The 14928-nt window shown below is 30.7% G+C and overlaps 1 protein-coding gene across 2 annotated transcripts; it reads right to left on the reverse strand.

Annotated features, from left to right (window-relative positions):
- Positions 1-5062: 5062 nt before the first annotated feature.
- Positions 5063-5996, reverse strand: LOC129307829 (uncharacterized). 2 transcript variants are annotated; one of them, XM_054948747.1, is made up of 3 exons: positions 5719-5996; positions 5331-5608; positions 5063-5077 (listed from the first exon to the last, which is right to left on the reverse strand). In XM_054948747.1, the coding sequence occupies exons 1-2, from the start codon at positions 5879-5881 to the stop codon at positions 5355-5357; spliced, it is 417 nt and encodes a 138-aa protein (XP_054804722.1). In that variant the 5' UTR covers positions 5882-5996; the 3' UTR covers positions 5063-5077; positions 5331-5354. The 2 variants fall into 2 exon arrangements, with proteins under 2 accessions (XP_054804722.1, XP_054804721.1); XM_054948746.1 differs by lacking the exon at positions 5063-5077 and having other exon boundaries at positions 5103-5608.
- Between the last annotated feature and the right edge of the window lie 8932 nt (positions 5997-14928).

Here is a 14928-nt window from a genome sequence, read left to right on the forward strand (position 1 = left end):
AATAGTAAATTGCATCAATTTGTCAGACAGCAACAACATTAGTTGTTAATTTATTAACTGTACTTGTTAATTGATTAACATTAGTTGTAAATGATTGACACGTATTGTAATTCACAACTGATATTAGTAAATTAATAAGTAAAATTAATAATTTAAAACTGATACTGCTACTTGTAATTGAAAAAATGATGTCAAGTTTGGTATAATTATGACATGTTAATTCATGTAATTTACAATATATGTTAGTAAATTACAAGTAAAGTAAAAAAAATTAATAACTAATAATTCTATATAACAAGTAAAGGATACTTTGATTCTCTAACCATTAAAATTATTTTCAATTTATTTCCCTAGATGACTGAAGTTTAGATTTTTTTTTTTTGTGGATCTACTAGTAATTAAGTCCCATCGTGGTCCTTAATTAAAATTCTTCAACAATATATATATATATGATCAAGTCAAAGTCAATGAGTTTGCGTTCTAGAGAAAGTGAACATTGTCTTGGTTCACTCTCTGCATTCAAAGCATTCAAGTTCACATTCAAAATTCACGTTAAAAAAGTGAGGCGTATTCTATCTGTCCATCACGTTGCACACACACAAGATTTGTTCGGTGTAAGAGAAAGTTGGGCACAATTAAGGATCAGTAGAAGGGGAAAAAAAAGGAGGGGGCAATAGATCAGAGAAACAATAAAAGAAATGGATCCATCAATGCCTTCCCTATTCTGTTGATCACCAACTAATGAGACATACCAAGAGAAGTGCATGAATCATTATATTATCACGAATAATAGAAAGAGACAGTGAGGGTTGAAATTGAAAGACACCAAACTATTAGGATTCACGCCTTCTAGAGAAGGCTGCCAACCAAGCAGCAGAATTTCCTGCTCATTTGACATGTGAGAAGGACATAAAATGTTTCGACTCAGTGATGGCAAATATAGCTGTTCAAGCATCCCGCGATACATCCAGTTGCAAAGGAGTTGCATCAAGTGAAATAACAGTTCGATAGAGCTCCATTCAGTCTAACTCGATAGTCTATGCTGATCATTGAAATCTGAATGTCCTTGTAAAGAGCTAAAATTTCAGCCATGAATTAGCTTGAATTGGCAGTCATTGTCTCCCTCCATCCTTTAATGAAACATCCCTCGTTTATGAACAATACCAATGAAAGCTTTACCAAAGACAAGGGAATAGGCATCACAAATAAAGAAAATTGCAGACCATGGCTGAAGCTAGACGACGACTATTGAAGAAACGTGAAGAGTGTTGAAGAATCGAAGGCGTGAAGAAAACTGAAGATCATTGAAGATTTATGGATAATTTTTGAAAAGTAGTGCAAAAAATGGAACGGCATTCTGGTATTTTGGGGCTTATGGCCAAATATTTCCGCCTTTTGGTCACCTAAGAGGTTGAATTCGGTATTCTTATAATTTTTACAATTTTTTTTTCCAACCAGAAACAAAGATTGAATCAAAACATAACTTGACACAGAGTGTTTAAAATATACGAAGTTAAAAGCTTTATGTAAAAGATTTATCTTGATTTAGTTTAATCACCTAACCTACATCTAGTCTTCAAGATTACATTTAATATTTTTCACTAAAATTACAAGTTTCAGTAGGTGTTTGCTACCTCAATATAACCACAAGCCTACACCAGTCTTAATTTTTTTTAAAATAGCCACTTACAAGCTTCAATGAATACTTGCTACCTTAGTTCAGAACCTTAATTAAAACTGACATATTGAAACTCACATGAATCACCACTAGCTAACTCATGTTCTAAGTACTTAGAACCAAATTCCTATCAGGAACTCCAAAACTTGTGTTGGCACAAACCAGGCCATGGCGAGTTTGAGTATCACAGAGACTCCTTTGTCTCTGGAGCTCTAAAACTTGTGTGTGCCATACTGGGTGCTTGTGTGTTTGAGCATCACAAAACCAAAGGTTGTTCTTGAACTATAAAACTCATGTGGGAACACCAGGGCACTTATGAATTTGAGATGCAACATTCAAAGAACAACCCAAAGCATGTACTGAAACATGTGTGAGTTAGACTGGACCAACACAAGGATTAGCTTAAGAACATGAAACGCACAAAGATTTTTCTAAATTTAAAGTCCATGAGTATGTGTTGTAAGCCCAAAACTTGTCTCTCAAAAATAATTTACCCTGGAATACAAATGCAAGCATTCATGTTTCAAGGTTTTTAATAACTGAACTAAGAGAATGATAAAAATAAACTAATCTTCTTTTGTTCACACTCTTTTGCTCTCTTAGGTTGGTTTTGTCATAAATAATATTATAATATGTACAAACAAAGTCTAGACTGCTCATACTGAAAATACCCCAAAAATTCACATTAATTAATCCATGAATAGAAAAATCATCACTTAAACTTCTTATTTAACTCTAAAATCAATTTCTAATGAGCTCCAAAATCAATTTCTAATAAGTGTTTCCAAGTTACCCACAATCATGTACCAAAGTTCCAAGTGCTGATTCAAAATCCATTTTTTACACTCGGGGAGGGCTAAATCTAAGAACACCTAGATGCAAAAATTCATCCTTATTTAACAAACTAAACTGATTAAATTTAAGTACTCGCTTACCTTAATAATCTTGTGGCTCCTGATAGGTAAAACTCCATGCTTGATCTAAGTCCTCCTGCATAAACTTGCTCTACTCCCCTCAATATTCATGTCGTTAGGAAGCTCTCATCACATGGAATAACTCTTATGAAGGGAGTTTTGTGGTTTGGAGAGGTCATGAGTGTGAAATAGAACTCAAAACTTCATCAACCTCCATTAATGGATGATGTGTACTGCTCTCTCACCCTCTTCCTCTTGCCTCCTTTGCACCCCCTGGACATCTAGATTTAATATTTGTTATTTCAATTTTAAATTTATATTTATTAAAATAAAAAAAATCAAAAAATTATAGAAAAATTCAATAAATCTGCTCACCAATTTAGAAAATTCAAATTTAATATCGATTGTCTAAATTTAATATTACAATTTTTAAATAAGTTGACTGATCTATCCAAAACATGTCTATATTATTCAAAGTATATTTAGATAGTCAATTTAAATTTTTAATATTAAATTTATACCATCCATATTAAATTTAAATGTCAGATTGATGAGTATATTTATTAAAATTTTTATTATTTTTATATATTTTATTTTAATAAAAAAATAAAAATAAAAATATTAAATGTCAACAGTCCAAATTTATACTGCCCCCGTGGGAGGTGCGGAGGAGGCTTGCCTCTGGATGCACGAAAATGACGCTGAAGATGGAGTATATATTTGACATAGGTTGTGGAGGGGATTAAAATAGTGTGGCCCCACACTTTTTTTCCCCCTTTCTTTTCTTTTTTTTTTTTTCCATTTCTTCTTCCTTTTCACCGGTTACTTCTTTTTTTTTTTTGTCTTTTTTTCGGCCTTCTGTTAATTTATAAAATATAATTATTATTTTACTCATAAATCTCAAATCATCACATCATTTTATATAATTTTCTATACTATTTTAAAACTTTCATAAAATTTAATTGGATAAACGTACTCCTATATTTTGCTCAATTATAAATTTTCATAATATTTGAGTAATTCTAATTTCTCAAGTACGTGAATGATTTGCATAATTTTTTTAAACTCTTTGGACCTTATTTTTTTTTCCTTTTTATAAAGGTAATGACTTCATACTGTATCCTTAAAATTTAATTTATTTTGGGTAAATTCTCTTTCCCAAAAAATTATTTGATAAATTTAAATTATTATAATATAATCTCATTAAATTCAAATCAATATTATTAAATATTTACTTCATTCAATTTACTTAATAAATTAATTTTTAACGTCACTTATTAAAGTTAAAAGTGGAATATTACTCTTTGAATGATATCAAAATTGATAAAAATACTAATATTATGGGCACAAATCTAAAAGAAAAATTTATTTTAAAAGATTATATTATTAGATAAGAGAGTTCCTCATATTTATGAATCCTACATCACAGTTCTTCGATGTAGGATTCATGATAATGTCCTTTTTTTCTTTTTAATTTTAAATACTTTGACTAAAAGAGTATATTAAATAAGATTTGATAAAAAAAATCACTTTATTATTTTATCCAAAAAAAAAAATTACTATAGTAGCATGAATCACAAGCAATTTGACGGAGACGACAACTATTAACTAGTTTGGAGATATTGAGTGATTTTTGACAGAAATACCCAAAAAACAGAACTTTATATAGTATAATTATTTTATAAAAAATATAGTATAATTAGGAAATATTTAATATTATTTTGTTAAGAAAATAAAACTCATGCCGGTGTTCATCAGAAACGGATAAGTTGAATTACTGAGATTAGAATGAGTGAGATGTTTTTGTGGTTTGTGGATACTGGATAAGTTGAAAGGTAAGAAGTAGATATTTAATATTATATACTTAATATATTTTTATTTACTCAAAGACAAATAAATTTTAATATATTAATAATAAAAATAAAATAATTTATAAAAAATTAACATATCTTGATTTAATTAAAAATAATTACTTTAAATATATAAGATTAAGCTTATAATTCTGACTAAAAAAATTGAATACGTGTAGCAATTCGTGAGCAACAAACTCCTAAGAGGTCTTCTTGACAAAAACTAAGCAACAAGCAAAAGTTTATATAGTCTTGAGATAAATTCAAGCTTGTATGGTCGTACACCTAAAGTAAAGTTTTTTTTTTTTTCCCCGACATAAAATAATTGTTTCAACTCATATTGACCAAAATTTATGGAGAGATTTGGTATGTAAATTTTTAAAATAAAAATATTCTTATAATCTACAAATTTTGGCAAAAATTATTATCATTGAAATATATAAATAAACAAAAGCCATATAATTTGCAAAAAAAAAAAAAAGACACAAGGGGAAATAATAAATACAAAGTTTGCTTTTAACTCGAGATCGAATTGATGATTCATTGAATTTACAAGTCGGACCACAATTACAACTTGAAGAGGGAGACTTTTAGTTTTCTGCATCTTCTTGTAATATCCTGGATTGTAAATGACTCTGAGATCAGAACAGGAAGAAGAGAAGAAAAAATTCAGAATAATTTGAATCAGAATCAGAAAAACTATCCTAAAAAATATCGGCAAAATTCTGCAACAAGAAGAGGTTCGACCCTATAAATTGAGTCACCTCAACAAAAAGGCTATAATTTGAAACTTTCCCAATATGCAACTCTGACTAAAACAATTTTTTTCTCGCTTTAAACAAAAAAGGGAAAAAAAGAAAATCGAAAGAAAACCAGTGGCATAATCACAGAATATTCACAGAGGGCCCCAAATCAGTAGGAGTAGGCCAATCGTTGAGCCACACGATCCTTCAAAATCCCATTATACAGAGCCACTCTGTTCGCAGGCATTCCTCTGCTCTCATCAATTCCGCCATTACTGCAACTCCTTCGAACCTTCGTTTCTGAGTTTGAGTGTCTGTAATTTCTTCTCACTTCTTCTCCATCTCCATTTCTTCTTATTCTTGACACCACCACGTCCTCTGCGAAGTGAACCCTCTTCTTTTTCATCATCTTCTTCTTCTCATCTGCTCAAGAAACAAACTCGCAATAAGTCAAAGAAACAGGGGATGGTGAATCAATGTGTTTCCATTGAAAAACAAAAACAAAAACAAAAAACTGGGGAATAACAGAGTACCTGAGGCTGACGATATGCAAGATCGTAGAATTGGAGGGGATGATAGGTGGTGGTGACGTGGTAATTGGAGAGATTTCTGAAGACGCAGAGTGAGGAGGAGGACGGTGCCGGAGACCGCGGCAGCTGCGGCGGCGGCTGCGAAGACCACACCTTGTGAGCTCATCGTCGTTGAAGACTTGGTCAGCCACAGGAGGATGAAGACGAAGGAAAGGAAAGAAAGAAAGCAACTGAATGGGGCGATTGATTAGGAATTATATTATCGTAGCGGTGAGGCACGATTTATGAATGAGAAGGATACATGAACATTATATTATATTTGAATCAAAATGAAAAATTGTTAAACTGATAAGATATAAAGAGTAAGCAATAGTTGTATTAATTATTATCACCTAATTTATCTTTTTTTCTTGGCCAAACATCTAATTTATCTTACATTCTCATAAAATTACAAAAAATGAAAAACCAAGAATTTATCAAAATTTACCGAGTAGGCATCCTTAAAAATTTTAAATTTATATATATGTTCTGAATGGCTCATTTTTTTTGTTTTATATTAAATAAAAATTCCAGATTAAGAAAATTTAATAAAATTTATAAATTAAATCAAAGGGATTTAAATGAAAATTTTATTTTCTATAATTAGAGATGAATAGAGAATTTGAATTTAAATTATGAAATTATTTATTGCAATATTTTTATTTATATATAATATTAGTATTCTGGTAACGGGATGTTCTCTTCAGTCATCAGGGGATAAAATAAAAAGATAATGGGTTGCGATGGGCCTGTTGAATCGTATTTCTCCATCTCTTTTTTTTATTATTATTATTTCTTTGCGGGGATATTTAGCTTGATGTGTTAATCTATTATAAAAAAATATTTGTTAATTTTTTATATTAAATATACATAAAGGTACTCTATTTCAGTAAAATAATTTAAGATCTTTGGTTAGTCATGTTCCAAGTTTTATCTCTAATTTTTGGGTGTGGGATTTTTTTTGAGCCTTTTTTTAAATATTCTTTCTATTACTTTTTTCTTTTCATTATTTCTTCTCGTCCAATTTTTTTTTTTAAATTTCAAAGACGTCAAGTCTATCTTCTTCCTGCCCCCTTTTTTTTTTCAATTACTTATTTTTTTATCTCTATTTTTGTTTTGTTACTTTTCTTTTTTTGATTCCCGACTGAATGATTATGATACTACATGAAATTCTTTCATATGAAGTATATATTAGGGTAGTTTACTTCACCCAAATAAATAAAACCTTTTAATTAAACATATTTCAAGTTTTATATATTTTTAATTTATCTTTTAATTTTTAGATTTTGGATTTTTTTACTCCTTTATCTCTAATAAATTTAACTACCTAAAACTTAAATATGATTCATATATTTTTCTTAAATCAAAACATGCGAAGAATTTTTAATTTAAAAAAATTAACAATATTAATAATAAAAGTTGGTTTTTTTAGTAACTTAGTTATATAATGAATAGTAAATTAGTAATGTAGTTTTCATTAATGCTGTTTTGTTAAGTAATAATAAATTAAATGACACCCCGGCTTTTTGACTCCTTGTCATTAAAAAAGGATATGAATGTGGCATTATACAATCTAAAACGCATTAAGAATATTAAAGCACCTTAATATTTTGTAATGTTTCTAGAACTGTGGCAAAAAAAATAAATTCTTGAATCGTAAAGTTAAAATCTTTGAGTTGGAATTAATATTAATATTATTTATATATATATATATATATATGTATGTATGTATATTCTGTGGCTTCTAGTCTAGTATTTTATAATCTCTCACCCAATAACTGGTTAATTAAATATTAAATGAGTTTTCCTGAACCAATAATAGCTAATCTTATGTAGCTCGTGCACTGCACGATTCAGTATCACGAAAACGTGCTTTACTCTAATAATAATAATTGAGTATTGGACTAAGAGAAAAGTCGTGGATAGGAGCCACGTCCTTCGGAAGCTTTGGAATGTTATTTAAAAAACCTTATTTTTGACGTCTATTTTTTCTATTTATATTTTGTTCATACTTGACAGCTAAATTGAATTAAATTTAAGTTTTTGTTTGGTCAAAAGTCAAAACATGAATATTATATTAGAATAATGAAGTTTAAAAATTAAGAGAATGGCACGTAAGGCCACCAAATCAAAGAAACTTACACATAAAGTCCTATATATTTTGAATTTATTTTGCAGGCCTAAAAGCCTTATATGCTAAATATGTTTTCTTGCCCATAAAGTCCTATTCAAGTGTATGAATAACAAAATTTTTGTATATCAACAACATATTGTCTTCTCATGATACATAGTTTATATGGTTTAATTGAATAATAATGTATAAGTTTTTTAGGTATATAAATAACAAAATGTTCATATAAAATATGATAAGATCTACACATTAATAACAAAATATCCATTCATTATATATAGTTTGTATGGTTTAGTAGAACAATAATGTACAAGTTTATTAGGTATATGAATAACAGACTATTTGCATATAATATAATAAGTAGGGGTGCACATAGGCAAGGCTAGGCTGGGCAAGACCCTGCCTGATACCCAGCTCGAAAAATAAATGGACTGCAAAATACAACCTGATGGCTAGCACTGCCCACAAAATGTCCCATTAGTTTGGGTTGGGCAGGGTTGGTTGGGCAACTGTAGTCACCCAAGCCATCAAATAGTTGCCTTGCCCAATAAAATCACAACTCTTCTCATCATATCAAATAAAACTATCACAAATAACTAATAATAACCCTATACATCAACTTAAAATAACATTCATAAAGTCATAAACCATAAATCCACAATAACAGCCATAATATTCAATTATTTATAATTCAACATTTGACTTGAAATCTAAAATTACCACAAGTCTTGGCACAATATCAAATTATCCATAATTCAATCCAAAATAATAGCTATAATCCAAAATAACAAAAGTTTGGAGCATCATATGAGAAATAACAATTTCAAAGAGTAGGCTCCAATTCATAAAAAGCATCTTTCCAATTCCCAACCTACATGAATGGAAGAGGAATAATATGTTATAACTAAACAGAAAAATTGCAAGAACATGCATGAAAATTTAAAGAAAAATGGGAACCAAAATATGAGAGAATTAACAATAATGATATATAAGTTTGCTGAAAAATTAGCAAGAAATCATAGAAAAGTTAGCAAAAAATTAACAGAAAAATTAGCAAAAAACCAACTTCTAAAGAAACATTTCAATCAATACTAGCAACTGCATTCTCCCCTCCAAGTGTTGCATAAAGACAAAAAAAAACAATTACATTAATGTAAAAACTAAAGTAAGGGGTGTACATGTGCATGTGCGAATTATTAAACTTTGGAAAAAAATATTGCTTGTAAGCTGAATGATATTTTCTGTCTCATTAAAGTTATCAAACTCTTGAAGCTTATCAATCAACTCAGAGAGAAATTGCCCACTTTGCAGCCAATTTTGCCCACAAATTAGTGCTTCCGTCATTTTAGGAGATAGAGAGCTCTTATATTGATCAACTACATATTCACTGGTACTAAATGCAAACTCAGAAGCCACTGTATTTTTTAGAGTTTTATATTTTTCAGAGTTTGCTTTCCATTATGATAGTATATCAAACTTAGAATCAAATGATAAAATTTCAGCTCTAAAGTCAATTGCAAGATATCTATCTAACTCACTTTGTGGATCCATTGAAGTTCTTTGTTTCAAAGACTCTAACCACATTGCACCTGGATTCTCAATATCATCATCATCATTATCATCATCATCAAGAGAGGGCAATGAACTTGTAGATGCATTACTAGCATGGGTAGGCCCTAATTCAATAGAAACCCTAATAGAATACTCATCAAACAATCGATACAAACAAGTTTTAACCTTATCCATAGTCAATGCACATTCTTCAGGGTTACTGAAAAGGAGTTCAAACATGTAATTTACATAAATTAATTTATATCGAGGATTTAAAATTACAGCCACAATCAACAATGGATTCATATAATCTTCCTGACCCCAATACTTATCAAACTTCATTTGCATCTTAAAGCTCATATTTGCTAAAAAAGTATTACTATTGTTTCCAATATGCTTCTGCAACATCTGCTGAACACGAGCAATTTGATAGAAACAATCATTTGATGTTATAACAAGGGAGCTTGAAAATTTCAAAGTTATGTCATAAAAGACCTTCAAGAATTTGATTAAGACTTTAGCATTTTTTCAATCATGAAGAATAGGGCCGGAGAAAACACCTCCCTCTTGCGTAAAGCTAAAGAATGCAATATAGTCATCATCTTCATCATGCATCCACTCAAACACCTTTTGAAACTTCATTGCAACTTCCAATATCAAATATGTTGAATTCCATCGAGTGCGTTAATCAAGGCTGACAAGGCTCTTGGGTTCTATTTTTTCAGATTCAACCCAATTTTTAAACTTTAGAAATTGTGTAGGAGAAGACCGAACATATCTCATAGCACTTTGAATGGCTTCAAAACTATCTTTCATGTGTTCGATGCCTTCATTAACCATCAAATTAAGAACATGTGCATAACATTTTAATTGTAAATAGTCTCCTCCATAATTTAAGCCCTTCCAACTTCTCAACCTTCTTTTAAGATATCCCAAAGCCATGTCATTAGATGAAGCATTATCCATAGTTATGCTAAATACCTTTCAATACCCCAATCCAACAAGCATTGCTCAATGGTCTTCCTTTTAGTCTCACCTTAATGATTTTCAATCATAACAAAACTTAAGATCCTCTTGTGAAACTTCCATTCATTGTCATTAAAATGTGCCGTCAAACACAAGTAATTGAAATTTTGGTTTGACATCCAACAATCTGTCATAAGATAAACACGCTTAGAACATTGCTTCAAGATCTTCTTTAGTACTTTTACTTTACCAAGATATAGCTGCCATACATTCCTTGCAATTGTTATTCTTAAAGGGATTGGAAAGCAAGGTTCAAACTCATTCAACAATTTCTTAAGTGCAGGCTTCTTAACAATTCTGAATGACTACTCGTCACAAATAATAAATTTAGCAAGAGCTCTTCTACAGCTCTTCTCATCATATAAGTGAGTGATTAAAGATTTTCCTTACCCACTTGTCCCACCAGATAATAGATTTATCATTGGTTATTTCTTATCTTTAGTGGCCTTATAAGGATTCTTTGGACACTTTGGGATGTGCCCTAACAAAGAATGTGTTCCATGGCATGATGGATCAGAAGCATAAGTTGTGTGACAATACTTGCATGCTACTCTATGCTCCCCATTAGTTTCTTCTATAGGCAACCTAATAAAGTAATCCCACAGCTCTGATATATGCTTGGGGTCCTTCTCTTTCCTTTTTCGACCCCTTCTCTCAGGATCTGTCACTTGTTTGTCTAATACAAACTTTTAACGTGCACCATTTTAACATACAATGTCTAATTAGAGTGATTTAAGTGCCTACATGTAGCTTTTCTCATTATCTAACTAATAACATAAGTTTTACCTCAATCCAATATTTATTTAGAAAATTGGATACCCAGATGTAAAATGACCACTTTATGTCATTTTTCCTTACCCATCATTCGATATCACAACCTGTGCCTTTAGCCATTATTAGGGCCTTTATCATATCCAATAGGACATTATTCACCTTATTGATCAATTATAATAACAATCATGCAATCATAATGCATTTTAACTATCCAAATGCCCTAATTTACATCAAAATAGGGCCATTTTCATATATACATATTCACTTTCTTGGCTAAATTTCATGTTACCATTATTTCAAACATGTAATCTTGCACTTGTATTAGTATCTCAACCCATACTATTATAATTCACACATTTTCATTCTCCAAACTAAGATACACACACAAAATTGTAAAAGTACAACAAAGAACATGTATACATTCCTATAACAACTTATGAATATTAATTATATACAACAACACAAATTCATTGCATAAGCTCCAAAAGGCAATGCAGTAGTTCCACTACTCCTAGCCCAAGTCTTTTCCTCTGTTACTACCAGCATTTGAACCTAAAAATTAGGAACCACAAGGTGAGAGATGTCCCGAAAATCAAAATAATCTAAAACTATCTATTAGCAGGCAAATGCCAAAACAAGTAAATAAAACATTATTCCTTTACAAGTTAATATATAAATACATAATTATATCATAAATATCGCATGATTTATCATACTATCCAACTGAACCTCTGCATCTACCTTTAACTGAACCCGTAGGTTATAACTAGACCTATTTTGTATAAATTAATCCAAGCTCACCTTCTATAGTAAACTGCTAGACCAAAGGTGTTTTATCTCTCTTTTAGACTATAAATTTCCCCTATCACACACTTAATTAGAGTGTTATTTGTAATGCCCTTACTAATATTACCATATGATCCCCCATATAACTATTAACTAAAATAATTAACTTTCAAAACTATAGGTTCCCAACATAAAATCTTTGAAAATCTCTTTATGAAAATCATTTACATTATTTGGACTAATACACAACAAAAGCATAAGATATAAGTACGTCAATTCACAATTCAAAACAACCAAATTCACTCAAAAAATGGGCTGTGCACCGTGGCTCGTGTCACATACACCGTGGCATGTGGCATAAAGACCACAACTACCTACTCTATGCCATGCACCATGGCATGTGGATACATGCGTCGTGGCACACACAACTGATTTTGCTGTCATATAGCAAATTTTAGTGCAAACTTTGAACGTGCACTGTTTTCACATTTGATATCCGATTGGAATGGTTCAAGCATTCACACGAAGCTTGTTTCAAAATCGAGCTAATGACACTAGTTTTATTTAAATTTAATATTCCGTTTGAAAATTGGACACCCAAGTGAATTTTTATCATTTTAAATCAAAAATTTATCACTTGAGCATTTCTAATCAAAATCAAAAGTCATTGGCCACTTCTAAGGCCTTGACCACATCCAAATAGACAATATACACCTAATTAACCAATCATATAGATAATATAACATATATACATATATTTGGCCTGTAAACTACCCATAACACATAACTTAAGCAAATTCTCATTTTTTTTATTTAAGTCACTACTAAGGCCAAATTTTCACATACACTTCGAGTATACCTCATATCCATAAATATTCACATTCATCTACTAGCTCACTCTATCATTTCATCATTTACATATATACAAAGGGCTAAGGAAAGAAAACCATCAAAACACAATAATCACAACATTATACATATGTACTCAATTCCTATGGCAACTTATACACAAGTTCATACTAGTAATATACAAATTTCATTAAACCAATTTTTACAAAAAGGCTTTGGTGTGAGGTGTCAACTCAGACTATGTCTTCTCCTTTTGTATACCAGAACCTGAAAAATGTAATAAACACGGGTGAGATAAAAATTTCAGTAACCAATATGGTTTATTTAATGTCTATTACCATAGATAACCATGCCAAAGTAACAAAACTAGAGTAATATCAAATATATATCAAAGTATGAAGGAATTTTCTCTTTTCAAAGTATTTTCACATAAATACACACTAGCATGATCATCTAGCCACCAAATCTACAATGCTTATCGACACGAAACCATAGGCTCTAGTGGATCAACCTTTCATTGACCCGAGCACACTTTTGGTGGTAGAAACACCCAGCTAAAAGTAATATATCCCACTACAGACTATGGTTTCACTCTTCACACACTTATGATAGAGGTATCATTGACTCCTAACTACACCCTAATGAGCAGTAAGGAGTTGCCAAACTGCCAGGATGTTCCATGGTAACTATACTGGATTACCCATGGTACCAGCCCGTAATATGCTGCATCGGATGTCCTATGGTGCTAACATGACTATATAGTTTTTTCACTCATATCTCCATAGACACATATATCTTTACATATCTTGGGTGAACTCTTACTCCCTATGATCATGCTTTTTCTTATAAATTTCACTACTCTTTTCATATTTCCACTCCAAACACATTTATACAATATATATATTGACAAAGCTAGAAATCTTTAACTTCCGTTTCATAAATCAATTTCATGCTAAATCTTTTTTCAAAGTAAAATCATGACAAAATCTCATAAAACAATCATACATTTACTTCTATAGAGTTATATAAGCTAACAAACATAACAAAATATATAGTTATCTCAACCCTTCTGTTCAATAGAAAGGGTTACCCATGTTCCACCCTATTCGAGTCTCCTTTCTCTATTTAAGCATCACATGCAAGAATCTACACTAAAATTAGCAACCAAAATCAATTTTACCATTAACAAAAAGTGCCAATTATTGCAATTAAACATCTAATCATTACTATTCCTCTTATCCATACTGACATACGCATATTATAGCCAATCTCTACTCACAACATGCATTAACTTCCTCACAATCAAATTTTCTCTTACTACTCTCTCTAGATTAAGGAAAATTGTGCCTACAGCTTCAAAACTTTATCGTTCTAACTCAAACTAGTCACAAAGTACTAGTTTACTCCTAAAGGACCTTTCTATTACTATAGGGTATGAAATTAACTCTTTAAAACTTCTAAATTCAATTTCTCACTAGTTAAAACTAAGAGAAAATAGGATAGAATTAGAAGTTAAGGTAGTACGAGACTTACCCAATAAGTAATAAATTGGAAACATTGCTCTTGCTTTAGAAACTCAATGCCCTAGCAGACCTCCTTCTCTTCTCCATGCTTGATCCCCTTTTTCTTGCTTTTCTCTTCTATTTCATGAATAGGATATTGTTAGAAATTATGCCCTAAGGCTAATCATTATACTAAGCACATTATTATTTAATGAATTTATCTTTTGTTATCATATCAATTACATGTTTACTATGATAACTGTATTCTTAGACAAACTATAGTGATTGTCCTAAATGTCCTTGCTCAGTCATCTATGAGAAATCATAAATGAAATAAGACTAGTATGACTTTAATTAATTATAGAGATATAAATCAAAGTCATAAGCACTTGAAAGAGTACATGGTGCTGGACCAACCCGTTATGAGAAAGCTCTATGGTACAAATCATAAGCTTATCTCATATGTAACCATATCACTAAGCCCTTTGACTTGAGATCATCATGGATTCCTACATGATGATCATTAAACTTTGACCTAGTTAAAAGTCAACTTTG

This window comes from Prosopis cineraria, unplaced genomic scaffold (genome assembly GCF_029017545.1).
Source record: "Prosopis cineraria cultivar Desert tree isolate PC_DT_omini unplaced genomic scaffold, ASM2901754v1 PC4, whole genome shotgun sequence".
NCBI lineage: Eukaryota > Viridiplantae > Streptophyta > Magnoliopsida > Fabales > Fabaceae > Prosopis > Prosopis cineraria.

Coding starts and splice junctions, on each gene's coding strand:
- LOC129307829 (XM_054948747.1), bottom strand. CDS start 5,881: ATGAGCTCACAAGGTGTGGTCTTCGCAGCCGCCGCCGCAGCTGCCGCG. Junction 5,609..5,718: donor TTGCATATCGTCAGCCTCAG/GTACTCTGTTAT, acceptor TTTCTTGAGCAG/ATGAGAAGAAGAAGATGATG.